Genomic DNA, 26,750 nt, shown 5'->3' with positions numbered 1-26,750 from the left:
AACAAACAAAACCGTCCATGCAGTTAACATATATATTGATACTTTTTATTCGCTTTTATTAAAATTTTAGTTTTAAGTTTCAGTAATTTTATTATGTGCCTTTTCCGTTGTTATTAGTTTTTGATTTTGATAGCTTTCTTTTATATATTTCTGTTAATTTCAGTACTCATTCATCTCAGTTACTTACTTGCCAGTGCGGTATTTATAGTTTTCATTTATGTTTTTCATCTAATATTAGTTTCATTGTATTTCATTTCCTGGAAACGATTTTATTCTTTTTCTAAATTGCTTTAGTTAATAAAAACACTATTGTTTGTTTGTTTATGTATTTATTTATTTCAGTTTTTTTTATTATTATTATTATATAGATCTGTTTAGGATGGAAGTCAAAGAAAGCAATCTTTTATCCGAATTAAATGTTGTGTTTGTTTATTATAGTGACTGGAGCATCCTGAGGTTATCCATTATCTATAATATCTGCATCTTTACTATTTTATTAATATATGATCTCTATTTTCATGTCGACACAAGGGTGCACCCTATGAACTCCCAGTGTGCATTAAATGTCCCTCTGGTCCTCCTGTTGCCACTCATGCAGAGAAAGCAGCTCATTTTGTTGATTTCTAATTAGCGGCCTCGTCAACAGAGGGCGGGGTTAGTCACACACGAGGGTCACTTATGTAAGAATTGAACACAGCGTTGGGCACATGCACATCGGATGCGGGATATTGTGAGCAGGAGCTTCCCGTGGGTCTGTCTGCAGCTTTGGCTGAGATGCAGCTTCATACTCGGGTGTGTAATAATTGATGCTTTCATCTCTGTATGGAAGTCTTTTCTTGATGTTGACTCGAACCATAAAAGAAGTTACCGTTTCTGAAATATTCATTGGATATGTGCCAGATTTGTGTTTGCTTACTGCGGCATGTGATGCTTTCAGGAAATGTTGAACGGGTGCAGTGAATGTCTTAGGGTGGCGCACTATTAAGGGCTCTAGCATGGCTGGATCTGACAGTTTAGTGGCACGATGGTTGATAAAGAGATTCATTGTGTATGTAACGCCTGGTGCAAATGAATAATACTGTTGTGTTGTATACCATGATAATGCAATGCTAAAGCATTTAATTGTGTGCATAAAATATTATACATTGGCTTCATAAGTATTGAGATACTTAAGTCTCACTTCAAAATGTCACTGAATTACATACAGTACAAAATATCAAGTTCAAATCGCAACACTTTGTCTTCATTTTGGATCTGTTGTTTATCATTTCAAGCCAATGAAACTTAAAGTTCATTGCTTAAAGTGTGCATACTTTAAAATAACTTACGCTTTCTTATATTTCATATATTACATGATATTATCATCTATTCTTAAGTATATACATTGTTTGTTTTCAGACATTAAGTATAGTTTAAGTGTACTTTTAAAAAATCCTTTTTTTTTTTTTTTTTGTAGGAAGGTATATGACTTATAAATAAACCCTAAAGTAAGTGTTACTAGTACTTTACTAGTAGTACCCTAGTAAAAATGTGTAGATTTAAAATGCATTTATTTTATACTAATTATAGTTCAAGTCTATTAAGAATAGGTTATAGATGATAGAATTGTTTTTGATGTTGTTATTTAATGCAGCTTTAGACATTTTAAGTATGGTTTAAGTGCACTTTTCATAGCTGCAGTATAATAATAAATATTTGTATTATGTAAAAAGATATATATGTTAAATAATCCTAATAAACCTACAAGCTGATCTTGTACAAGTGCTATTTATAACATTGAGATAGTATTAAAGATTTTTATTATTTTTATATTTTCATTTTTGTTAATGTTTTAGTAAATTTGTTGTGTTTTTGTCCTTTTTTAAACATTTTATTCATGTTTATTTTAGTTTTGGTTATCAAGTAAAACCAAGAGAAAATGAGAAATGTCGTTTTGTAAACTTTCAAAAAAAAAAAGAAATAATAATAAATAATAATAAAAAATAATAATAATAATAATAATAATTAAAATAAATAAAATTAACTGAAATAAAATCAAAGTAAACCATTTTATTTTTGCAAGTGTCCAAAGCTGCCTTTATTTCTTTTATGTTTAACTTGATAATTACAACTACAACTATAAATTTAAAAATCTATTTAATAATATTTAATATTTATTAATATATATATATATATAGAGAGAGAGAGAGAGAGAGAGAGAGAGAGAGAGAGAGAGCTTTAAAAGAGGTTAATGGGGAAACATTTATTTGTGTACTTTTTGAGGGACAGCATAAAAACAGTTTTGATTGCATTTGTTCTGTTTTTTTTCTGGTTTCTTTGAGTAGCGCCACCTTGCTGTAAATGTTTGTAATTACGCTATGTGGACCATTCGAGTGGTTTTAGTGTGAATAAAGTGGACCGTCCAGTTTTCCACCGCTGATGCTGATGTGATGATGTTGTGTTGGTGTTCAGAGCAGCATGTCTCCGTTCTCTCGGTCGGGCTGTGATTGGTCAAATCGCTCTCTGCTCACCGGATCTTAGTCTTAAAACAGAAGCAACATCTTCAACATAAAGAAAATGAAAATATCTGCTGTTCAGGGCAAGTGTTTGTGCCCGGGGGTTTCAGAGGCTTGGACGAGACGAGACGAGTGAGTGATGAAGAGCGTCTGAGCTGTGAGTCCTCAGCGATCCGCAGTCTGTGCTGACAGACACAGTGTGGGTGAGCTGAGGATTCGTGTGACCCCCGTCTGACTCACATGGACACAGATTCTGTCACATGCAGCTCAGGGTTTTGATTCTCCTCAGACTGATATCTATAGTATTGTTTTGCTGATCATAATTCCTTTTAATGCTTTAAATTTCAGTTTAGTTTTAGAAATTTGCAGTTATGGGTTGTTCTTTTGGTTATTGTTTGTTTATAGATTTCTATTTTACTTTATATATTTTACTTTATATGCATTGCATTCTAGCTGTAACAGTAAGTATTATAACTTCGGATAGAGTTTTATTTTATTTTTTTGTAAGATCACACAATGAATTATAAACTGCATTAATAAATGCATTGAAATACTTATGTCATGCATTATATATAAAGTCTGTAAGTGTTACTCTTACTAACTTGGCTCTAACTAACAATAAGCGTAAAAAGATTGTACTTTCAGATAAGGGCAGGAAAAATTGGGTTCTTAAGATTTAAATTTTTAGTGCATTTTTTTTTTTTTTTTTTTTTTTGTGAATGCATTGAGATACATTGCTTTTTATGTTAGAAAGAGTCTTGCTTGTACAGTAAGTGTGTGATTTCTTAGTGTCCTTAGTCTGATTTTTGACATTTGCCATTGAATTTGGTCGCAAAAAAAATGTGTTTTTCAATTCATAAATACAGAATATACCAGTATGAGTTGAAGAAAATATAATTTCAGTCTGTTTATGAGTTGTTTGACATTTAGCATTAATGTTTGTCCTCATGCAGCTATATAAATGTGTGTTTATACATATATATATATATATATATATATATATATATATATATATTATCAGCTATTGTAGTTTTATTTTATTACAAAATAATTATGATCATCAAATATAGTAAATGAACAATGATAAATCATAACTTCACTTTCCATTCAGTTAGGTTTTGGTCATTTGCAGCAGTGGAATTCTTCTTTTAATTAGTTTAGATTTAATCTATACATTTCTAATTAAGCATTTTTGTGTAGGTTTAAGTTTGTTATTATAGTTAAGCAGTCTGAAATTAATCTGAAATGAATTTAGCTCGACACTTTGCATTTTGTGCAATTAACCATTTCAGCTGCAAAAACAACAACTGAAGTCCTGATTTATTCTAGAAACACAATTCTGTTTGTCCGAATCTGATTTCCAGTATAGTGATTCTGGCCCTTGTTTGCAGTGTTTTGTAACAAGAGAGATCAGATCTGGGCCAGCTGGATCAGCTCCTTTAAATCTTGCAATCCTTCTCTATTAGTGCAGCGGAGCATTTATAATTAGAGTATAGAGAGAAATTAGAGCGCTTACGTATTCGGGAGTCTTTGTGAAGCAGGACATTTTTCAAACCCTGTTCGAGTCGATAGCGATTTGAAAATAGAAATGAAATGGCTGTGCATTGGGTTTCTGCTATTATTTAACACAAATAAACACACCACAGTTTACATAAGAGACACACGGGCTCTAATCCAAAACCTTGTAGGCTGTTATGTTGGCAGCGCTTTAACACATCCACAGAAAGTCCTCAGAAAGGTGTGTAGTGATGCACAAACCAGCGGCTGCAGGCCAGAGCTCACCTGAGATGACCTTCGATTCACTCCACCGTGCCATATCACAAGAGGAAGGGGAAGAAATGCCTTTGAAGCACATAAAAAAGTGTATTTATTGCATTGCAATGAGAACAAACAATAAGTAGATTAAACTAAGCTAAAGTTTAATTATCTGTATTTACATTTTTTTTTTCTGAAAATGTTAAAAATGTAATTTGAAAAATAGTTGTGTATAATGCAGTATTTTAAACACATGATCAATTTATTTTTGGCTCACTGAGTGTCACAAGAAGAGGGGGATAAAATTAAATTAATAATAATAATAATAATAATAATAATAATAATACAATTATGCCTTTGAAGAATATTTATATTTTTGTTTAAAAAATGTTTTATTATGTTTCACATGAAAGGAATTTTTTTTTAAATTATAATTTAATAAAAAATATTAAACATTTAAATATATATATATATATATATATATATATATATATATATATATATATATATATATATATATATATATATATATATATATATATTAATATACTTGCAGCATAAATATAATATATTTTAATATACTTGCAGCATATAATATAGTATAATATAATATAATATAATATAATATAATATAAAACAATGTAAAAATGCATAATAATAATTGGAGATCAGTTGTTTGTCATGTGTTTGAATGCATTGCATTCTAGCTGTAACAGTAAGTATTATAACTCCGGATACAGTTTTATTTTTATTTTTTTTGTGAGTTCACACAATGAATTATAAACTGCATTAATGAATGCATTGAAATACTTTTGTCATGTATTATAAAGTCTGTAAGTGTTACTCTTACTAACTTGGCTCTAACTAACAATAACTGCATTGGTATCAATTATGCATCAGGTTTCACGTCTGCTTCAGTCTGTTCTTCTAATGCACAGGATCGCTGCTTATGTCGAGCGTCTCAAATGAGGTTTAATATGAGTTAAGGTGCTGGTTATGTAGCCGATAGACTGCTCAAAGAGCTGTAAGAGCGTCTCGCAGACACCTCACCTGCTTAATTTGATTGCTCAGGTAAGGAGAGATGCTGTAATGTCCACCTTCACAGAGACTCCATTAACCAGAAGCATTTAGCATGAGCCTTTGACCGGAATAATTCATGTAATGCAATCATCCAGATCTCTTGCCTGATCAGATTTGCTTCCTGCTGGTTAATAAAGTCATTTCTCAGCAGCAGCAGCAGCAGCAGCGTTCAGATTGAGTTTTGCATGTTTGCTTTGGCATTTAGTCATGATGTGCTTTTTTGTTCAGCTGTCGTTCTCTTCCTGCGAGGGACGTGTGATTTGTGTGTCTTTTGTCTAGTGAATGTTTCAGATGAGTCAGTTGAATAAGACAGAATAATGACGTGAATCATCATCGCTGCATCAAATCAGACGAGTCCGAGAAATCACTAATAATCATCATCACAGATCATTAGTGCTCTACTGCTTTCAATCACACTTTAATTTTAGTCAGCTGGAGCAATGGATTTTTTTATATTGTTTATAAGATATTGTTTAAAGCACTACAGTCAATTTTGAAAAACATGTCTTCTTATTGAACAGAAAACATCCAGAATACACATTTAAGGGTTTATTTTATTGCACTTTATCTCTTTGCATCTATAGATTTCAATTATAGTACATATTTAACGGATGCTTTCTCCACTTCAACAGCACTTGCATGCATCAAAACTGAACTTATTCATCTGTATATTCTGTAGGTTTTTATTGAGGGTTTGTTCATGTAATTCACATTATTTTATTGTTAATTATAGTCATTTGATTTTAATGCTTTTGATTTCAGTTTCATTTTAGCCCATTGCATGAATATTTTGACTTTAGTTTTCATTTCATTGATGCATTTCTATTGCATTTTACATTTTAGTTTGTAATTCTACTCACTTACTCTTAAGATGTTTTGCTGAACCTCTATCTGTGTGTTTAAGATCTGAAGAAGGTATTGCATGACACCACGTACAGTTTAAATGCAACATCAACGGTTAAAAAACAGTTGAAACGTTGCTTCCATGTTAATTGAACATTTGCTATCTGAGACATCACACAAACACGGGTCAGGTTAATATAAAAGTCACCTGTTGATGAATGTCTCATTGTGAAACACCCTTTTAAAGCTTCGGGTTCACACACGTTGTGTCCGCAGCACTCAAGACTTTGGGACGCTGGCCATCTATAGCAGCTGCTCGAGGCTGAAGTCAAGGCGATGTCTTTCCTGCGTCCCATATGTTTTTCTCAGGGCTTGCCGTGTCCACGCTCCTCTGAGTGATGGCACAAATCCCATTCATATTTTTATCTCAGCTCTCACTCACTGCCATCATCCAGCATTAACCTGGATAATTTGGTCGTTGCTGCATGAATGCGTTTAATATTCCTGCATCTGGTGGATGCATTTATCCAGAGAGATATACCTTTATTATGGCTTGATGGTGTGACAGCGTTTACTTTGCAGTGGTAGAAATGTCAGTTTGTACTGCTTACATTCACTTACATCTGAGACAGATGAGTAAACACGGAGTAATGTCAGTAATGCAGAGCGGGGTGCTTCCCAAACCATGTACAACATACAAGATGATGTCAAGACTAGTGAAGAAAAACAAACATCCAGAATACACATTCAGGTGTTTATTTTATTGCACTTTATCTATTTGCACTGTAGATTATTTAGAGGCGGTTTACATAAAGCCATTAACCAGAATTTACAGTTTTACTCCTATCTATCTCCTGAAGACTTTTACTGAGGAGTTCGTTTGTGTGTCAATCGGACTAATTTATGAAACATTTTATTCATGGTGAAAATTACTTTTTTCTAGCTGTTGATAGTGTTTTCTGATTTATAGAGACATAAAAAGGGAAATTTAAAGTTCTCGTTAAAAACCTTTAATTCTATGTCAACATAATCAGACAAAACATTTTAACCTGCTTTGTCCAGTGTTGAGATTTATGAAAATTACATTTTTCAATCCATTTCATTTAGAAATTTTATGTAAATGTTTAAAGTTGTTTATATATGTGTATGTGTATATGTGTGTGTAATTTATATGGTTTGTTATTTTAGTAAAAAAAATACTTTTTAGTTAAAATGCTTTAATGTTTGTGGAAATTTGCTGAAATAAGTTAACGTTAATTTCATTTCATGTAAACTAATTTGTTTAATTTTTAGTTAAATATGAATACAAAGCATTTCAGTAAACTTTATATAGAAAACATTTTTCTTAATGTACTTTGGTCAAATTTGGAAAATATGAAGATATCTATTTGTAATTTTTAACCATTTAAACTATTTTAAACCATATATCTTTCACTTATAGTGTCTTTCTTTAATGCAATGGAATGTTGCAACTTGTTGAATTAATACACGATTGCACTGAGTATCATAGATAGTGAGTGTGTGTGTGTGTGTGTGTGTTTATTGGCTATTTTGCAAAGACTTGCTTGACTTGAGTAGAACATTTAGTGCAAAATATTTTGGTCATATTGCCCACTGCTTTTCATCAGTACATGCATTTCTTTAGGAACTGAGTCCTTGACCTTGGTGTTGCACCATCCTAGATTTATTAAACAAAGACCTGTCCATGAACTAATGGCCTTTAACAGATCTGTTGTAGCTGCATTGAGTATGGTCTCATGCAGCGCACACATGACCTCTCGCGCTCTCGCCGCGTCTTGAAAGATTAATTGTAGCCCTTCGCGGTGCGCTGGAACATGTGTCGAGAATGATGGCTCTTCCCCGCCGCCTCCTCCAGCCCACGGCTTTAATTAGCTAACGACATGCAGCTCACGCTTCACAGACCAACAAATGCAAGAAGATATAAAGAGTGAGCAATAACTTGGAAACTAGCAGCGATTAGATTAGTGAAACGCAAGAAGATGTGATGTAAAGGCTATTTGCTGGTTACCTGAGCGGAACGTGGAAACATAATGATATTAAATCCACAATCAAATCTTATGCTGAGTGATAAAATACAGATAATGGGACACAGAGCTCCACATAAGGGTGGGTTTTGTTCAGAGACAGACCATGACGGGAAGCTTTTTAGCACTGATGCAGGAAAATGAAGAGGTAAAGACATACATTAGGTGTGTAAATCATGCTTTGTGTTTTACTTTACATGCACCTGCAGAAGATGTTCAGAAATTTAATTGTGCACAAGTATGCATCTCATACACCACTGCATAGTGTTTCCATACTTTAGCTTTATTGCTATTATTCATAATGTGCACTAATTAATTAACTGGGATTGCTTCTGCTTCGTATAAGCAAAAATGACTGTCCTCCTGAAATCATTCAAACATGAATTAAAGGCTAAATAAATAAATATTATACATATTCCCACTGTCTTTGACTACAAAATATAATGTTTTACCATTATTAAAAATAAGAAATGTATTGATACTAATTAATAATTAATACTAATGTACTGTAAAAGAAAAATCTATATGACTAAAACATGACTCGCACTGTATTATTTAATTAAAATAAATACGAAATAAATTCCTGCAATTTTAAAGTATTGTAAATAATAAAAGAAAATCACTTTTATTAAAAATAAATAAAATAAGAATTATTTAAACATTGCTAATGTACCGTACATTTAAAAAGTATGACTAAAATATATTAAAAAAAATTAAATTAAAATATGTAATAATACTATTGTACTTAATAAATAATTTTTTTTTTTTGTTGTTGTTGTTGTTGTTGTTGTTGTTTGGCACAACTGTAAAATTACAATAATAATAATAATTATGTCTTAATTTCTTCATTCATTTTTATTCACATTAAACCAAGCTTTTATTTTGGCAGTTTGTCTCAAATGCATATATGCACTGCATGTTTGAGAGTGAAGCGTGGCACTGTGTTTATTTACACACATGCAGCTCACGATATGGTACACGCTTATTTAATAAAGTCACAGCCTTCAGATTATGACTGTCACATCAGTTTGTGATATGACTGTCACAATCAATTTTGTTCCGATGAATCATTCAATCATACTTAGAAATATGAGACCATTCATACAGCATCTCTCCATTTTACCAGTAAAGTCTGTGCCTTTGCATCACGTTCTTCTCTTCTTAGATGACGTTTCATTTTGAAGTGTGTGGTGACTCAACTGAACCAGCCAACAGTTTTGAATGATTACGGTGTGTAACTGGGTCATCAACATTTGCAGCAGTTTCTTCACTTGTAGCACTTTCTCCCATCAACCTTTTGTACTAGAAAGCCATTGTTCGCCTCCCACTAAATTATGGTTCCCAGGAGCTTTGAGAACTGTGACAGCCGCAGCATAGATGTTCCTGCGGAGGCCCATCATTTCCACACCTTTTATTAGGTTCAGTTCCACTGTATTGTGCCTTAATGGAGAATGCCAAACCTCACGTCTCACATGTTGCTGTTATGAAAGAGGTCATTCAGAGTTGTGTATTCTGGACACCTGAGGAAACCAAGTGTGTAAAGACTGAAACTGCAAACTTTCTGCATACTGTATCTTGCATGCTGTATCATAAATCAATTTCTAAGGCCTCTTAATTATCAGCATCAAATATCTAATGAACTGAAACAGCTCGGCTTTACTTGATTCTCCATGAATCATTTTTAGAATAATTTGTGAGTCGTACATCTGATAATCAATCTCTCAGACATCATCGGACTGCATTGCATTATGTTTTGAACAAAGGAGATGTAGTGATGACTGATGTAGCTCCTGTACTATCATAAAGATCTCTTTCATTTATAATAAAAACATAAGAATTTAATATTTGATTTCCATATAAATATCAGCATTTGCACCAAATACAATTTTTTGAAAAGAAAAAAAATTCTCCACATTCTCACTATGTCAGACTAGGTGAGCCATAAAAGCCTAATGGTCTTGTTGAAATATAGCTGAGTATTGTCAGTATAACAATGGAAACTAACATTCCACATTTACTGATAAAATTACCAATGGGCAACATGTTTATTGAAAATAACAGAGGGCCTAAGACCGATCCTTGTGGCACACCATACTTTAATGCTGTTAATTGAGATGATTCTCCGTTTAAATAAAGTGATAACAGTTGTGCAGGTAGGATCTAAATCATCTTAAAGCCTGTCCCTTAATGCCCGTATAGTTTTGTAATTGATCTATGAGTATGTCGTAATCTATAGTGTTGAACACCACATCTATAGTGTGGATCAAATAATTATACTAAACAAAAAAAACATAAACAAACGTATTTATGTATTATAGATAGAAAAGATAACTCAGTTTTGAGTTAATGTTAACATGTTAACATTGAACTAATTTGATCTATATCCTCCTCTGTCTTTCAGTCACCTTTCACAGTCAAGCTCTTTGGAGGAAGTGCGTGTTGATGTGGATAAGTTCGTCCCTCCTGCACCAAGAAAGGTGGAAATGAGACGCGACCCGGTGCTCGGCTTTGGCTTTGTGGCAGGCAGCGAGAAACCAGTGGTGGTTCGATCGGTTACTCCAGGTATCCCTAACTGAGACTGGTTTTTCTGCATGAAATCATACAATTGAGTCATTTCATACAACATGAGTAAGAAACTAGTTGGAAAGCATAAGTCTCTTCTGCTCACCAAAGCTGCATTTCTTTTAACAGTCACAGAGTAAAAAAAGAAAATTGTGAAATATTTTTTGTTTAAAACGGCTGTTTTCTACACGAATATACAGTATGTTAAAATGTAATGCATTGCTGTGATCAAGCTGAATTTTTAGCATCATTACTCCAGTTTTCAGTGTTGCATGATCCTTCAGAAATATTGTCACTTTCGAACAATTTAATGCATCCTTGTTGAATAAAAGTATGAATGCCTTAAAAGCAAAAAATGATAGAAAAATGAATGGCCAAATTAAAAGTGCATTATCATGGTGCATGATATTTCTGTTTATATTATATTTCTAAAACAAAAAGTGTGATGTGTGTTTGTGATGGATGTGCAGGAGGGCCTTCAGAAGGGAAGCTGATCCCAGGAGATGAGATAGTGATGATAAATGAGGAGGCCGTGAGTTCGGCTCCACGGGAACGAGTCATTGACCTGGTCAGGTACTGAACTCCATCAAATGATTACAGTGTCGCTCTTCATATACTACATGTGTTTTTCAGCTGAACTCATTACATGCTAACAGACCAGCAGTTTCTGTCTACAATAAATGTATATACTGTGGTCCCAAAATGAGTATGAACACCGAGTCAGATGTCTGTCATTGTATTAGATCAAGGGTTTGCTTTACTATTCCTAATTCCATCTAGAAAATTTCATATTCTTATTGTCTTTTTTCCATTATTTTTGGCAGAAGTTGTAAGGAGTCCATCATCCTGACTGTGGTGCAGCCGTACTCTGTAAGTCATATCGACTGTTGTGCATGTTAGTTTGTAAGTATTTTGGCTAATTTGAGGTTAAATTCTGCAAAAGTCCCCAAACGTTTGCAGATCAGTGTTACTTTAGGTATTATATGTTGTTTTATTATCAGTGATATACTATACTATATTTTTTGTTGATGTGTTGAATTTATTTATCTTTATATTTTACGTTTTTATTTTCATTTTACTTAGTTTTTGTCATTTTGTATAGGTTTTGTTTCTTTGTGTAAATTTTTTAATGTTTGTAGTTATTAATTTTTATTGATTAGTGATTAGTAATCATTTTAGTTCTTATTTTAGCTAGCTGTCAAGGCACCATTTTCATTTAGTTTAATTTTTATTATTTTTAAATTTGTTTTTAATTATTTTAATACTCAAATTTATTTTATTTTAGCTAATGGCCAAGGCAACAATTTCATTAGTTGAAAAAAAATGTTTATATAGTTTTTATTAATTTGTATGTATTAGTTTTAATTATTTTAGTTTTAAAACATATTTTATTTCAGTTATTTAGGCACAACGTTTGTTTAGTTTTGTGTGTTTGCATCTTTTATATATATATATATATATATATATATATATATATATATATATATATATATATATATATATATATATATATATATATATATATATATTAATCTATAAATGTATATTTGTATTCACTTGTATATATTAGTTTTACTTATTTTAGTAGTTATTTTGCCTCAACTTATTGCCAAGGTAATTTGTTTAGTTTTGTGTGTTTTTGTATTTTGTGTGTGTGTGTGTGTGTGTGTGTGTATGTGTGTGTATATATATATTTTTGATTTATTTAAATGTTTATTTTAATAGTTTATACGTCATCTTATTTCAGCTACTTGCCACTATTTCTCATTCTTGTTTGTTTTAAGTTTTTTATATGTACACTGCTCAAAAAAATGTAAGGAACACTTATTAATCAGTGTATAGCATCAAGTCAGTAAAGCTCCTGGGATATCGATCTGGTCAGTTAAGTAGCTGCTTTGGTGTTAATGAAATTAACAACTAGTGCACTAGATGGACAACAATAATAGGACCCCCAAAACAGGAATGGTTTTACAGGTGGAGGCCACTGACATTTTTTTCCCTACTCCTCTTTTCTGACTGTTTTTCACTAGTTTAGCATTTGGCTAGAGTCAGTGTCACTGCTGGTAGCATGAGGCGATACCTGGACCCTACAGAGGCTGCACAGGCAGGATGACACATCAATATGTGCCATTGCCAGGTTTGCTGTGTCTCCCAGCACAGTCTCAAGAGCACGGAGGAGATTCCAAGAGACAGGCAGTTACACTAGGAGAGCTGGACAGAGCCGTGTAAGGTCCTTAACCAATCAGAAGGAACGGTATCTGCTCCTATGGATGAGGATGAGCACTGCCGGAGTGCTACAAAATGACCACTGTGTGAATGTCTCTAACCAAACAATCAGAAACAGACTTCATGAGGGTGGCCCGAGGGCCTAATGTCCTCTATTGGACCCTGTGCTCACTGCCCATCACTGTGGAGCTCGATTGGCATTTTCCATTGGACACCAGAATTGGCAGGTGCACTACTAGCGCCCTGTGCCTTTATCAGATGAGAGCACGCTCACAACCGAGCATGTGACAGACGTGAAAATGTCTGGAGAAGCTGTGGAGAAAGAAATGCAAATAAAAATTGATGGTCTGGAGAGGCATATCCATGAAGGGATGTACAGATCCTCTACAGGCTAGACAATGACTGCCATTAGGTATCAGGATAAAAAGCACGCCCCAATGTTGTCAGGCCATAGTTAATGCAATGAAATTTGAGCAAAATGAACTAGCCTGTTGCATAATATTTTTTATTTAGATTTTCAAGGTGTTTTTGAATTCAGCCCACTGTTAGTTTTCCTTTACACCTCCTTTCGTTCCTAACGCATTCCCCAGGCCATAGCTGTATAGATATGATATTTGACATGATAATGATATTTTTCCACGTTGTGATCTGATGTGTTCCTTTAATTTTAACACGTATATTTAATTTAAAGGAACAAAACTATTTCTTTTTTACAGCTTTAGTTGACGCTAATAACCCTTCTGCAGATTTCATCTGGATCTGGTTATTAGTTTCTGGCTCAGCTCTTAGGCAGAAGATAATGACTTGTTCGCATTGATATTCAGTCATTTTTCTTCTTTTGTTCCTCTGTTATTCCCATCCAGTCGCCCAAATCTGCCTTCATCAGTGCAGCTAAAAAGGCCAAGCTGAAATCCAATCCGGTCAAAGTGCGCTTTGCTGAAGAAGTCATTATTAACGGACAAGTACCTGTAAGTGAATTCACAGCACTTTTAATGTGTTTTTTTTAAGTTTAAAGATCCAAGTTGTCATTCGCAACCCATTTTACTTAAAAATCTCTGAGAGAAACAATCCGGATATTCAGTGAGAAGCACTGTAGGGTTTTGATTATACTCATCTGAGATTGATTGGATCGTGAAAAGTGGACGTTATGCACCAGAAAGTAGTCATGTGATTAGAATAAGAGGATTGATGACGTCAGCCAGAGTGTGATTTTAGCTCTGGAGCAAATTATTGCATTGTGATGAAAGATTATGAGGATGCACGTCACATAAATCAGTGTTCATTCATACTGTATGTCTTAATTAGTGGCACGGCGAGAGGTTAATGATTAAGAATATGCAGCCGCATGTGTTTTATGCTGATATCATCACAGCGATGTGACTCACTGATGGATCGGCGAGCAGATAAAAGCCACTTTAGTTGTGTTATTCATGCAGCTCAGAGATGTTCGAAACATGACGGAGTGTTTTCATCCGCAGGAGACCGTGAAGGATAATTCTCTGCTCTTCATGCCAAATGTCTTGAAGGTGTATCTGGAAAACGGACAAACAAAGTCCTTTAAGTTTGACTGCAACACCTCCATTAAGGTATTTCAGCATTGCAATGTTTACAAATTACTGCTGATGCACCATATCAGCAAAAATAACATAAAAAATGGTGCAATAAAATATTGTTGCAAGCAAAATGTATTTTTAAAAGAAATTAATACTATTATGCATAAAATACATGAAAAGTGACAGTAAAGACATTTTTAATTCTACAAAAGATTTCTATTTCAAATAATTGCTGTTCTTTTTAACTTTCTGTTCATCTGTGAATCCTGAAATATGCACAACAGTTTTCACAAAGATATTGTGCAGCACAACAGTTTTCAACATTAGTAATAATCCAAAATGTTTCTTGACCAGTAAAATCAGTATATTTTCATGATTTCTGAAGATCATGTGACACTGAAGACTGGAGGAATGATGCTGAAAATACAGCGGAGCATCACAAAAAAAATTACACTTTAACAGAGATTCACGGAGAACACAAAATATTTCACAAATGTTCTTTACCGTATTTTTTATCAAATAAATGCAGCCTTGGTGAGCAAAAAATAAAATAAAATCTTACAGAGCTTACAAGCCTTTAAACATTAACGTATTTTATGGAATATTAATTTGAATGTAATCCAAACATATTTGACAACCCATAATTGACAAGTGTGATATTACACAAATATCCTATGTTACGAGCATTTTAATATGTTAGTTAAAGTAATTTAAAAAATAATATTTGTTTTTGTAAAAAAAAAATGTAATTTTTTTCCCATTTTTGTATTTGATTGATGCATATTAAAATGCTCATAATCGAATTACAGTTACTTTATTATTACATGACTACATATCCAAACAATAGCAGTGAATAATATTTCACATATTACTGTTTTTCTGTATTTTTGATCAAATAAATGCAGGCTTGATGAGCAGAAGAAACTTCTTTCAAAAATATTAAAAATAGTAATGTTTACAAACTTTTGGTCTGTACTGTATATATATATATATATATATATATATATATATATATATATATATACTCCAGTCTGGGAAAGACTCTTGTAATTTGATATTTAATGCAATTCATGTTGTTGAAAACAAAGAATAGAATATATATGTTACAAAATAACTCCATTTAAATCTATGTGCTAAACAATTAGTACTTTAAAAGTAATTAAAATGAAGTCAGAATACATCAAATTAAAATTAGTAATCCAATAAATTGTTACGAACTACAATTTCCATCATGTAAATTGTAATAAGTAATGGACTACAATTTCCAAGTAATCTACCCAGTGCTGTATATATAATATTAAGTGCTTATTTATTTATTAAAACATTTCTAATGGCGTCAGCACCATGTCAGGTGTTGGCAGTGTTGAACATGAATAACAGATGTTCTCCTGTTTGAAAGGATGTGATTCTGACCCTGCAAGAGAAGCTGTCTATTAAAAGCATCGAGCACTTCTCTCTGATGCTGGAGCACAAGACTGAAGGATCTGCAACCAAGCTAATGCTTCTGCACGAGCAGGAGATGCTAATGCAGGTTCGTTTACAAGCAGTTAGAGAAGATGAGAGAGTATATAGAGCACAGAGAAATGTGGTCATGATGTCTCATTCTTTAGGTGACCCAAAGGCCGGGCTCACATAAGATGAAGTGCTTTTTCCGTCTAAGTTTCCTTCCAAAAGATCCGGTGGATCTCCTCAGGAGAGACGCGGTTGCGTTCGATTACCTCTACGTTCAGGTAACACGTCTGTGACGGTCAGCTCAGTTTATGGGCATACGTTTCTCATTCTCTTCCTCAGAAAAAATCTTCATATTTTTCATCCTAATATATCAGAAAAGTGCAATGAATTTCTTTCAGTTTGCTTGTTAATCAGGTTTACATTCCACATCTTTGTTTCTCTGTCACTTCATCCAATGTTTGTGCAAGTATAATACAAAAAAATCAGCATATGCATTTACAATTGCTACTGTAAATAGCAAGGAAAGAAGTATCGCTTTAAAAGTGTTACCATAGAGTTGGTGTTGGAGTTTGTGTTAATGCAGTATGAACAGTGAAGTCCTGCTTGGGATTAATATTCAAGGAACAGTTCACCTGAAAATAAAAATGTGCTGAAAATGTACTCACTCTCATGACATCCAAGATGTAGATGAGTTTGTTTCTTCATCAGATTTGGAGAAATGTAGCACCTCATCAGTGTCTGATCAATGGATGCTCTGCAGTGAATGGGTGCCGTCAGAATGAGAGTCTGATAAAAACATCACAATAATCCACAGCACTCCAGTCCATCAGTGAACATCTGGAGAAGACAGAAGATGAAACAAATTCAGCATTAAGATGATTTTAACTCAAATACATAGAGTCTATAATCCATAATAACACTTCCTCCAGTGAAACAGTGTTCTGGTCTGAATCAGGAGCGAAATCTGCACAGATCAAGCAGCGTTTAAACAGCTCTAAACAAATATGTGTCTGGATTTTGATGTGAGAGACAACAGGAGATGCACTTTTTCACTGGAGAGTGCTGTGGATTATTGTGATTTTTTTATCAGACTCTCATTCTGACGGCACCCATTCACTGCAGAGCATCCATTGATGAGACACTGATGCAATGCTACATTTCTCCAAACCTGACGAAGAAAGAAACTCATCCTGATGTTGAATAAATCTTCAGCAGACTTTCATTTTTGGCTGAACTGTTTGTTTCAGTATGTCATGTCTGAGAGGAAGGTTATGTCTGCGAAAGCACTCTGTGTATTACTTCTGGTTCTCGTCTCGTCTGAATGCAGAGCTGTAAGGACGTGGTGCAGGAGCGTTTCGGCTCTGAGCTCAAATACGACACGGCGCTTCGCCTGGCTGCTCTTCAGATGTACATCCTGACGCTCAGCACCAAACAAACACAGAAGGTCTCGCTGAAATACATCGAGTGAGTGTTCAACATTCACGTCTGTGCTCACAATCAAAGCAGCAGGACAGACAACTATTAAAAGTGCTTTTATACTTGTCTTCATGTGGATCCAAACCTGTGTGGAGTTGATTTTTATTTTTCATTTTCCCTGTGGAACACAAAAAAAATTAATTTAGTCTTCATGTAGTTTTCTTATTTTTCTGTGCAGTGACCGTCAAACTCTCTGAAGGACAAAAATATACACTAACAGGCATTACAGAAATGTGTTTTACTTCCCAAGCACTTAAAATCTGTTAAAGATTACATTTCATTAAATAATATAACTCCATACAAGTAGACTTGGAACATAGTCAGGGTTAAAGTTAGCTAAAACGAAAATAATTTAATAATTTTGTACTGGAAATGAATTTTTTAATTTTTTTATTTCAGCTATAGAATATTTCTTATTGTAATGTTATTTTAATTTAATTTAACTTGATGTGCTAGAATAACTAGAGCTGAAATAAAAAATATTAAACTATATAAAAATAAAAAAACTAATAGAAATGACAAAGGCACAACAAAATTACTAACATTTTAACAAAATAAAAATACAAATAATAATAATAAAATGTAATTAAAACAGAAGATACATTACTTTTTTTTCTCAGGCTTTTTGGTCTTTTAATGAAATAAACCTTCGCTGTAGACGAAGAAAAACTAGTTTTTCACTCAGAAATTGTTAGTAAAGTCTACAAATATTTAAAAAAGGCAATAAACATTGAATTAGATGTAAAATTCTGAAGTACACAAGAAACTGATAGTATTTTCTTGAAAAATGCACTCCAATAATCTTTATTTTACAACTTAATTTATTTCATTTATAAATATTTTTCACATTTTCTGGACAGCAGAAGCTCAAATGTTTCTCCTAACTTTCTCGGTTTGTATTTGACCAAAGAAAGAAAATGATTCGGTGTGATCTGCATGAGGGCGAGTGAAAAGTTTCTGTTGTCGGTTCCTTTAAATGAGAAGAAAAGATGAAAAGTGCTGGACTGTTGCGAGGAGCGTTTGAATTGAGCGTGAAAGCTCTTGTTTCCCGCCGTGTCTCGACAGGAAGGAGTGGGGTCTGGCGCAGTTCCTGCCTCCAGCGGTTCTGTCCAGCATGAAAGAGAAGAACATCAAGAAAGCGCTCACACACATCCTGAAAACCAACCAGAACCTGGTGCCTCCGGGCAAAAAGGTGAAGAAACTTTCACAGCGTGATGTGCATATGAAAAGTGGAATTAAAATCAATCTTTTCAGCTGCCTTTGAAAATCCAGATTTTTCAATGCATAATATAATACGCTGTAGGATTTTCACAATAGCAGCACTAGTTAAATTTCACGAGCCATCACGGCAAAGACTAATACTGTGTGTTGTTGAATATCAACCTTTATTTAAACATTTTTGGCATATACATGCATATATAAATTGACTTGTAGTTAAATATATAAATTTTATATTTTAATATATATTTATATCGCTTATACAAGCATGTGTAAATATTCTATTTCATTATATTAGTGCTGTCAAATGATTAATCGCATCCAAAATACATTTTTGTTTGACTGTGTGTACACGCACCCATACATTAAATATTTAGAAAATATTTACATGTATATATTTATATTCAACTATATCAAGTTAGTTATAATGTTTGTATATGCATTTTATTTTTTATTATATTTATATCTGCTTATATACAAAATCATACCGAATATGCTAAAAAAAAAAAAAAATATATATATATATATATATATATATATATATATATATATATATATATATATATATATATATATATTAATTATTATTTTTTTATTATTATTATTATTATTATTATTATTATTGGAATGCATGAGATATGAGCAGATATAAGATTAAATTAAATTATAACTGATTTAAATATAAGAAATAACAATAATCAGATATATATGTACTGCATTATATCTTATTTTATAGTGCATTGAGCTTCAGTGTTGTGATAAAGCATCTTGTGAGCACAAACTGCAGATAAACCTACAGTAGTTGATCTTGTGTTTCCCAGATGCACATATTCAAAAAGCAGAAGAAAGAGTGCTCTATTTCTGTGATTTACACTTTCTGTTCCCTAATTCTGCCGGGATTTGTGCTGTGTGTTGAAGCTGACGGCGTTGCAGGCGAAGGTCCACTACCTGAAATATCTGAGTGATCTCCGGCTGTACGGAGGACAAGTGTTCAAGTCCACGCTGGTGGTAAGTGCACAGACACACATTCACTCATTACAGTCATTATATCAGCAGCGGAGGCTTCCAGTGCAGATCCAGAGCTCAAAGCTTCAGTGTATTACACAATAAACTACGGCATTACACTACATTCTAATTTCCGTAGCAAATTAAGTGGTTTTTATTTCTTTTTAGTTTTGCTGCTATTTCATTATTATTATTTTTTTTTATTTTACTTATTTTTTTTAAATGGAAAATTATTTCTTAAATGGAATTTTCTTAGAAAATTTTGCTTTTATTTCTGTTCTGTAATGAAAATATGGTTTCTAATAATTGTATTTTTGTTAAATATAAAACTAAAAAAATCGTGTTAACATTAACTTTTTTTATTATGCTGTTCTGTTTTGCAACTTGATTTCTAATGTTTTTTTTTTTGTTAAAAACATTATAAACAAATTAATAATCATTCACACTATATTTTGTGAAGTCAAAGGTTATTTTTTATTTTTGCAACTGTATTATTTTGTTTAGTAAAGATGCATTTATATTTCTAATGATTTCTAATGATTTTCTTATTAAACTATTAAATTATAAACCATTAAAAATAATTCCACTATTTTCATATTCTAGCATTATTTTTCATGTGATTTCTATATAGATTTCTTTTATTCTATTTTTTATTTATTTTAAGTTTTTCTGCTATTTCTGTTTAGTAAAATTTATAATTTTTATCATTATAATTATTTATTTTTTTACATATGTTTGCTATTTGCAATATTTTATTGAAGAATTTGACAGGCCGAGGATAAATATTTCTTACCGAGCACTGCAAACATTATAGATTTCCCATTTACATATACTCCTCTCTATTATAAAATACAAAGTCATAATGGAAATGTATGGTTTTCGTACATGAGCTGAAGGCGTTTGAAGCAGCTGTTTATTTGTGTGTTTGTGATCTGACAGCAAGGAGAGAAACACACAGAAGTGATTCTGCTGGTGGGGCCGCGCTATGGCATCAGTCACGTCATCAACACCAAAACCAACCTGGTGGCGCTGCTGGCCGACTTCAGCCACGTCAACCGCATCGAAATGTACACGGAGGACGAAAGAAACGTGCGAGTGGAGCTTCATGTCCTGGACGTTAAGGTGCGATGGAGAAAAACATCATTTGTTTGCAAAAAGCATTTGGTTTTAATATTTTTTCCATTCAAACATTTTGAGTGCATTACCTTTGCATAACAGTATTGAGGACAACTTTCATTTCATTCTGCATCCCTTTCACCCAGTTGTAATAACGTAATCATGAATTCATAATTCATTATTTACAATTACATGCATCACTTTATAAAACATTTAAGTCAGTATGCAATATTGCATTGCAGATTATTTTGACTTAATATTGATCAATTTGAACTATTTATTCACTGTTTACCACATGTATTACTGTAGTGTTAATGACGCAAAACTACTATATTAAGTTTGCTTTATTGCTTTGCAAACATGAACTAAAAACTGCAGTACATGACAGATTATTTTTATTATTAATTATTAATAAATCATTGATAATTTAATACCATTTATTGACTATTTACCACATGCATTAAACCATTTGTATGCAATATTAAAGACACATAACAATTCAACATGCCTTTTATTTAATGCTTATTGTGAAAATGGGAATTAATAATTTATATTTAAATCCTTCATTTTATAAAACAGATAGTTGAGTCAATAAATGCATATTGAAAATATAAATTATTGATTAATGAAAACTATGTATTGATTATTTTTCACATGCATTTCACCAATTGCATACAATATAAAGAACAATTCAACATCCTTTTTATCCAATGTTTATTATGAAACCATGAATTAATAATTGACAGTTACTGACATTTGCACGTTTCATTTGGTAAAACAGATAATGAACTGTATTACCTCGCAGATTGTTTTGATTATTAATAAATTATTGATAAATACTATTTACTGACTGTTTACCACATGCATTACACCAATCGTATATAACACATTGTTCAACATCCCTTTCATCCAGTGCTTACAAAGAAAATATGTTTTAATAATTCATAGTTACTGTCATATGCATGCTTCATTTTATAAAACATAAGTCAATACATGTAGTACTTTAAGTTTGCAACATTGCTTTGCAAGCGTGAACTGAAAACTAAAAACTGTTAACATTACTGAATGTAACAATTTATTGAGAAACTACGGAGCCCCGCACAAGACATGCAAGAAAAAATAAATAAATTGGAACGCAATAGTAATTGTTTGCACAATTGTTTGCACGATTTAGCAAATCGAGGGAACGAATTAGTAAATTGTGCGCACATTTTACAAATTGAGTGAACACAATAGTAATCGTTTGCACGTTTTAATACATTGAGGGAACGAATTATTAAATCGTGCGCACGATTTAGCCTTATATTTTTTTCCTGCATGACATGTGCTCTGTAAGAAACAGCTTTTGTAGAGGCTACTGTTTTTTTTTTTAAGAGCAGTAGGTTGCTCTTGAACATTTGTTACTAATAATTTTACCACCACTAAGGGAGTTTAAGGATCACTAAAATCATTTAAACCTCTTTCTGCAGCCCATCACACTTATAATGGAATCCAGTGACGCTATGAACCTGGCATGTTTGACAGCTGGTTATTACAGACTGCTGGTCGATTCACGGAGGTCCATCTTCAACATGGCGAACAACAGTAACACTGCAGGTAAGAGCATGCACATGAACTAAACAATATAGCAATTCATCTGTCAGCTTGAAATATTATTATATAAGGCAGTGGTAAATTAATTTAACATACTTTATCAAACACCTCTGTTTTTTGGTTGATAAAGAGTTTGAAAACAACCAGATTTGTCGTAATTACAGACAGATATATTTTGGCTTGTATAATGGAATATTTTTGGCCAATATTTGGAATATTACATTGGACCACGGGGGTCATTTGAATCAAAAAGTTAAAGAATCGCCATATTTAAATGGTTTAAATCTTAAATCTGATACTTTAAAACATGCTAACATTGGCGTCTTCTCCTTTTTTTTTTTGTTTACACCCAAGGACAAGACTCAAGGGTCAAGCACAACCAGCAAGCAATCAACTGGAATTACAGTTCCTGCAGTGCATGTGACGAGCCCCACCCAGAATACGCCATTTGTGGGCGAAGAGAGTTTGATATTTCCCCCACTGTCTCTGAAATGCACCAGTTGCAGCATCGCATGTATGGGGACGAAAAAGCCGAGAGGACGAGCAGAGCAAGCCACATGCATCCTCAGCCCTACTTCAGTGTCCCAAAAGGCAAACCTCAAGAGTCGCCCAGAAGCGCCAAGGTGTCTTTTATATTCGGCGATCCTCCGCTGGACTCTGTGAACCCCCAGAACTTGGGATACCAAAGACTGATGGAGGACATCCCAGAAGTGCTGGAGGAGAACCGGTACATGTACGCGCAACAGAAGGACTACAAGCCACTGGAAGCATCACTGGAGGTCGACGGCTTCCAGTACGGTTCCCACATGGTCTACGGAGACGCTAAGATATTTGGTACGACGGAAGGCATCGAGGAGCCTTTGCTGCGTGATATCTGCTACGCCGAGACTACGGATGATGCAGAGGATGACGATGACATAAGTTGTGAGGAGGACATGATGATGATGATGATGGGGGAGATAAAGGACAAGGCAAACTCTCTCCTATCGCTCTCGGAATCTAGCGACGACATTATTGACCTCACTTCGCTTCCGCCGCCACCAGAGGGCGATGACGAGGAGGACAGCGATGACCTGTTGCAGTCTCTAAACTTGGCGATAGCCGCTCCGCCGCCAGGGTTCAGGGATAGCTCAGATGAAGATGACCACCAAGAGCGAAAGGGCATAAAAAATGACATCCCTGTGTCGCTGATCGATTCGGTTCCGACGCAAGTGGCCGGTGGGACCGGGGAAGTGTTCAATGCCGCCGTTGTCTCCACACTACAAGCTCTGGAGGCATTGGCGGCCTCTGAGGAACAGTCTCATCCACAATCAGACAATAGTTCAGGTTCTTACACTATTGTAACGTTTATTCACTGATGTCGACTTTCCAGCCATTCCTTTATTTTGGTTATGTTTTTCCGTATTCCATTGTCTTCAATGCAACCCCCATGTATTCAGTGTGCATTTGCTTTATTAGAAATGTAATTGAGATCTCATCATGATTTGTGGTTCATTTTTGTTAATGTATTTTATTATTTATGTTCTTATTTGTTGCATTTCATAACCTTCAACGTTTTGTACAAATAAACTATTTTAAAGTATACGTGTGTATTGTGTGATGGCTAAAATGTCTGTCTCTTTGTGACACACAGGTGTAGAAATATCTCGGTCCTTTAGCCCTGAGTCCTCTTCTGATTCTGGGAATGAGACAAATTCGTCCGAAATGACGGAGAGCTCAGAGCTGGCCGCAGCTCAGAAACTCTCCGAAAACTCTCTGAAAATGTTAGTAGCCACAGCCGAAGGGTACCAATCTCTAGCTGAAGAGGAGACTGAGTTTCGCTTGGTGCCGTGTGAGGTCAGGGCGTCTCTAGATGACTCCCAGTCCGCCGCGGTTGCCAATCTCTGTTCAGACCACTTTGAGATGGAGCCAGAAACAATGGAAACCAAGTCACTGACGGACTACTTCAACAAAATGCACAGGGACATAATGATGGGAATGCCGCAGGGGAAGCTCAAGGAGCAAGATGATGGGATGAAATTGAGCGCCCAAGCGGAAGCTCGTCAGATGAACATCACAGAATCAGAGGATCTTGTTGGGATGTACAACAATTTCAATGGACTGGATTCCCAGCGTTCAGGTCCCTTTGACTTGGAGAGGATGTCTTATGCGTTTCAAGAAAGCAATCAAAGATTGCTTATGATTCTGAATAATAAATCTGAAGAGCACGTTTACTCTGAGGTAGTTGGCGATGGTGGTCCATTGCATGCAGACAGGGTAATGCAAAAAGCCAGTTTGAAGGACTCAACAGACTTGAACACAAGTTCCCCCGCCAAAGAACAATTCATGACTGAAAGAGCCCGGAACGAGCATCAACAGAGCAAGGCAGCTTCATCCGAACAAGAAGTGACACGGTTATACGAGTACCACTTGTCCAAAAGGATGTCGTCTTTACAGAACGAGGGAATTCATTCCCTCCAGAGCTCCCAGTGTTCGTCCATCGATGCCGGCTGCAGTACAGGAAGCAGTAGCAGCGTGACGCCAATGGACTCTCCCCTGTGCACAGTGGATAGCGTCCATCTGCATGGAGAGTCCTCTCTGAAAGGTCTCGGATATCCAAATCAGAGCGTAGATGGAACATTTTCTCGGAAGCACCACGGACAGGCTGGCCAAGAGTCAGGCCGAGAGGGATGCCAAAGATTGCCCAAGATCAGAGAAACTACAGGTACTCCAAGCTTGAAAGTTAAACTTGTCAAATGCGACATTTACCTAACCTAATGACATCATTATCCATCTGTTCATTTTTGCTATGGAGAATCTGCAAAGCTTGACCATGTGGAGTTAGAGACTAACATTGTTGCTCAACAGCTGAATCATTTAATATTTAGTTGGAGCTGGTGAGCAAAAGGTAAAAATTATTGATTTTTTTTAGATCAGGTTGGTGATGCAAAGCCAATAAAAGGAGATTTATTCAAATAATGTTGCCTCTCTTGAATTGAAGTTTGTCAGATAAAACAAGAATTTATCAATCTGAGATTTTATTCCAACCATTACTCCTGGTTGGAGGCTTCTGTAAATATTGTTTATGAATAGTTGTTTCAAGTAAATAACAAGGTGCAATGGGAAAACATTTAGTAGTGCATACAGTAAATTGAAAGTAAGAAACCCTTTTTCAAAACTAGGGTAAATTGTAACTTGCACCCAGATGGTGCAATTGGCCCGTAAACTCTTGACCACTAAAGGACATAAATGTTTTTGTTTTTTTTAGTCTTTCCTGTGTATCTTTGTATTTATGCTTGGGCTCTTGTTTTCGTCTTCCTTGAGTTCCATGTGTGTTGCTGAGTCCTATATCTTGCTCCATTCTTTTGGCCCTCCAGCCTCAAAACCTTCACATTTCTGATTATACATTAAAATTTTTTTTAGTCTGATAGATTATTCTTCTGGCATATCTGTATCCGAAATATTGCATGACGTTTTTAACAGTAGCTTCTCTTCAGTGGCAGCAGCTGTTGTTATTTGCACAGTCTGGAGCTTGTAACATTGGTCTCTTGGTGTCTTCCTTCATCCGTCTTCTCAATGCAAGATGACACACCATTTGAGAACACCCTGTTCTTAGTGCATTTACTGCTGTCATATATTTTTTAATTATTGATTAAACTGCTACTCCAAGGGAAACTCAATGACATGGAAATCCCTGCCTGGTGCTTTTCAATTACTGTTTCATAGAGCTGAATGGTTTTTTTTTTTCTGCATGATCTTCCACAGTGCTGACTCATTTATGTCACAATCAATTGAAAGTCCTTGAGTACACAAAAAATATTTAACTAGTTATGTGATGTACAATACGAAGGTTGCACCAGTGATTAATTCCGACATTTTATTAAAAGGGTTGAATACTTATGACAAACAATTATAAAAAGGGATGAATACTTATGCTAATTATTGTAGATTACTTATAGAGAAAATACACATAGAGGTGTATTCTGTTGACCAGATTTTGTACTTTGTGATTCAATGCAGTAAAAAGGGGAAGTCAATGCTATTTATAAGTATTGTCTTAAAGTAGATAAACTGCAGTTAAAAGGTTTTTCAGCAAAAAGTAAAATGGTCATTTACCCATCTGCCGTCAAAGAAGATATTTTCTAGAAAAGTCTATACAATTCTATACAGTACCATTAGTGGTGCAGAAATGGACCACTTCACCTTTAAATCAGGAATTACTATTTTAAAGTTTTTAAGATTTAGGATGCAATTAGAATTTCCTGATGTGGAACATTAAGCCTTTTGTAGAATGTTTCTGAAGTATCCCGCCTCAGCTTATCATTGACGTCATTCGTTTCAGTCATTACCTT

The 26,750-nt window shown here is 34.2% G+C and overlaps 1 protein-coding gene across 5 annotated transcripts in view; it reads left to right on the top strand.

Annotated features, from left to right (window-relative positions):
* Positions 1-26,750, top strand: part of LOC113108209 (FERM and PDZ domain-containing protein 4-like) — a 60,365-nt gene that overhangs the window by 32,027 nt on the left and 1,588 nt on the right. For 4 of the 5 annotated variants that reach the window (XM_026271089.1, XM_026271091.1, XM_026271090.1 and 1 more), the window contains exons 3-16: positions 10,620-10,780; positions 11,251-11,353; positions 11,605-11,650; positions 13,870-13,974; positions 14,485-14,592; positions 15,959-16,090; positions 16,170-16,289; positions 17,339-17,475; positions 18,553-18,679; positions 19,624-19,713; positions 20,650-20,832; positions 22,296-22,422; positions 22,774-23,745; positions 24,053-25,123. In XM_026271089.1, coding sequence (XP_026126874.1) covers positions 10,620-10,780; positions 11,251-11,353; positions 11,605-11,650; positions 13,870-13,974; positions 14,485-14,592; positions 15,959-16,090; positions 16,170-16,289; positions 17,339-17,475; positions 18,553-18,679; positions 19,624-19,713; positions 20,650-20,832; positions 22,296-22,422; positions 22,774-23,745; positions 24,053-25,123 — 3,482 coding nt within the window. Of the gene's footprint in view, positions 1-713; positions 793-10,619; positions 10,781-11,250; positions 11,354-11,604; positions 11,651-13,869; positions 13,975-14,484; positions 14,593-15,958; positions 16,091-16,169; positions 16,290-17,338; positions 17,476-18,552; positions 18,680-19,623; positions 19,714-20,649; positions 20,833-22,295; positions 22,423-22,773; positions 23,746-24,052; positions 25,124-26,750 lie in introns of those variants that run through there. The other variant, XM_026271092.1, reaches the window with a different exon arrangement.

Source organism: Carassius auratus, chromosome 9 (assembly GCF_003368295.1).
Source record: "Carassius auratus strain Wakin chromosome 9, ASM336829v1, whole genome shotgun sequence".
NCBI lineage: Eukaryota > Metazoa > Chordata > Actinopteri > Cypriniformes > Cyprinidae > Carassius > Carassius auratus.
This window is presented reverse-complemented; position numbering and strand designations above follow the sequence as displayed.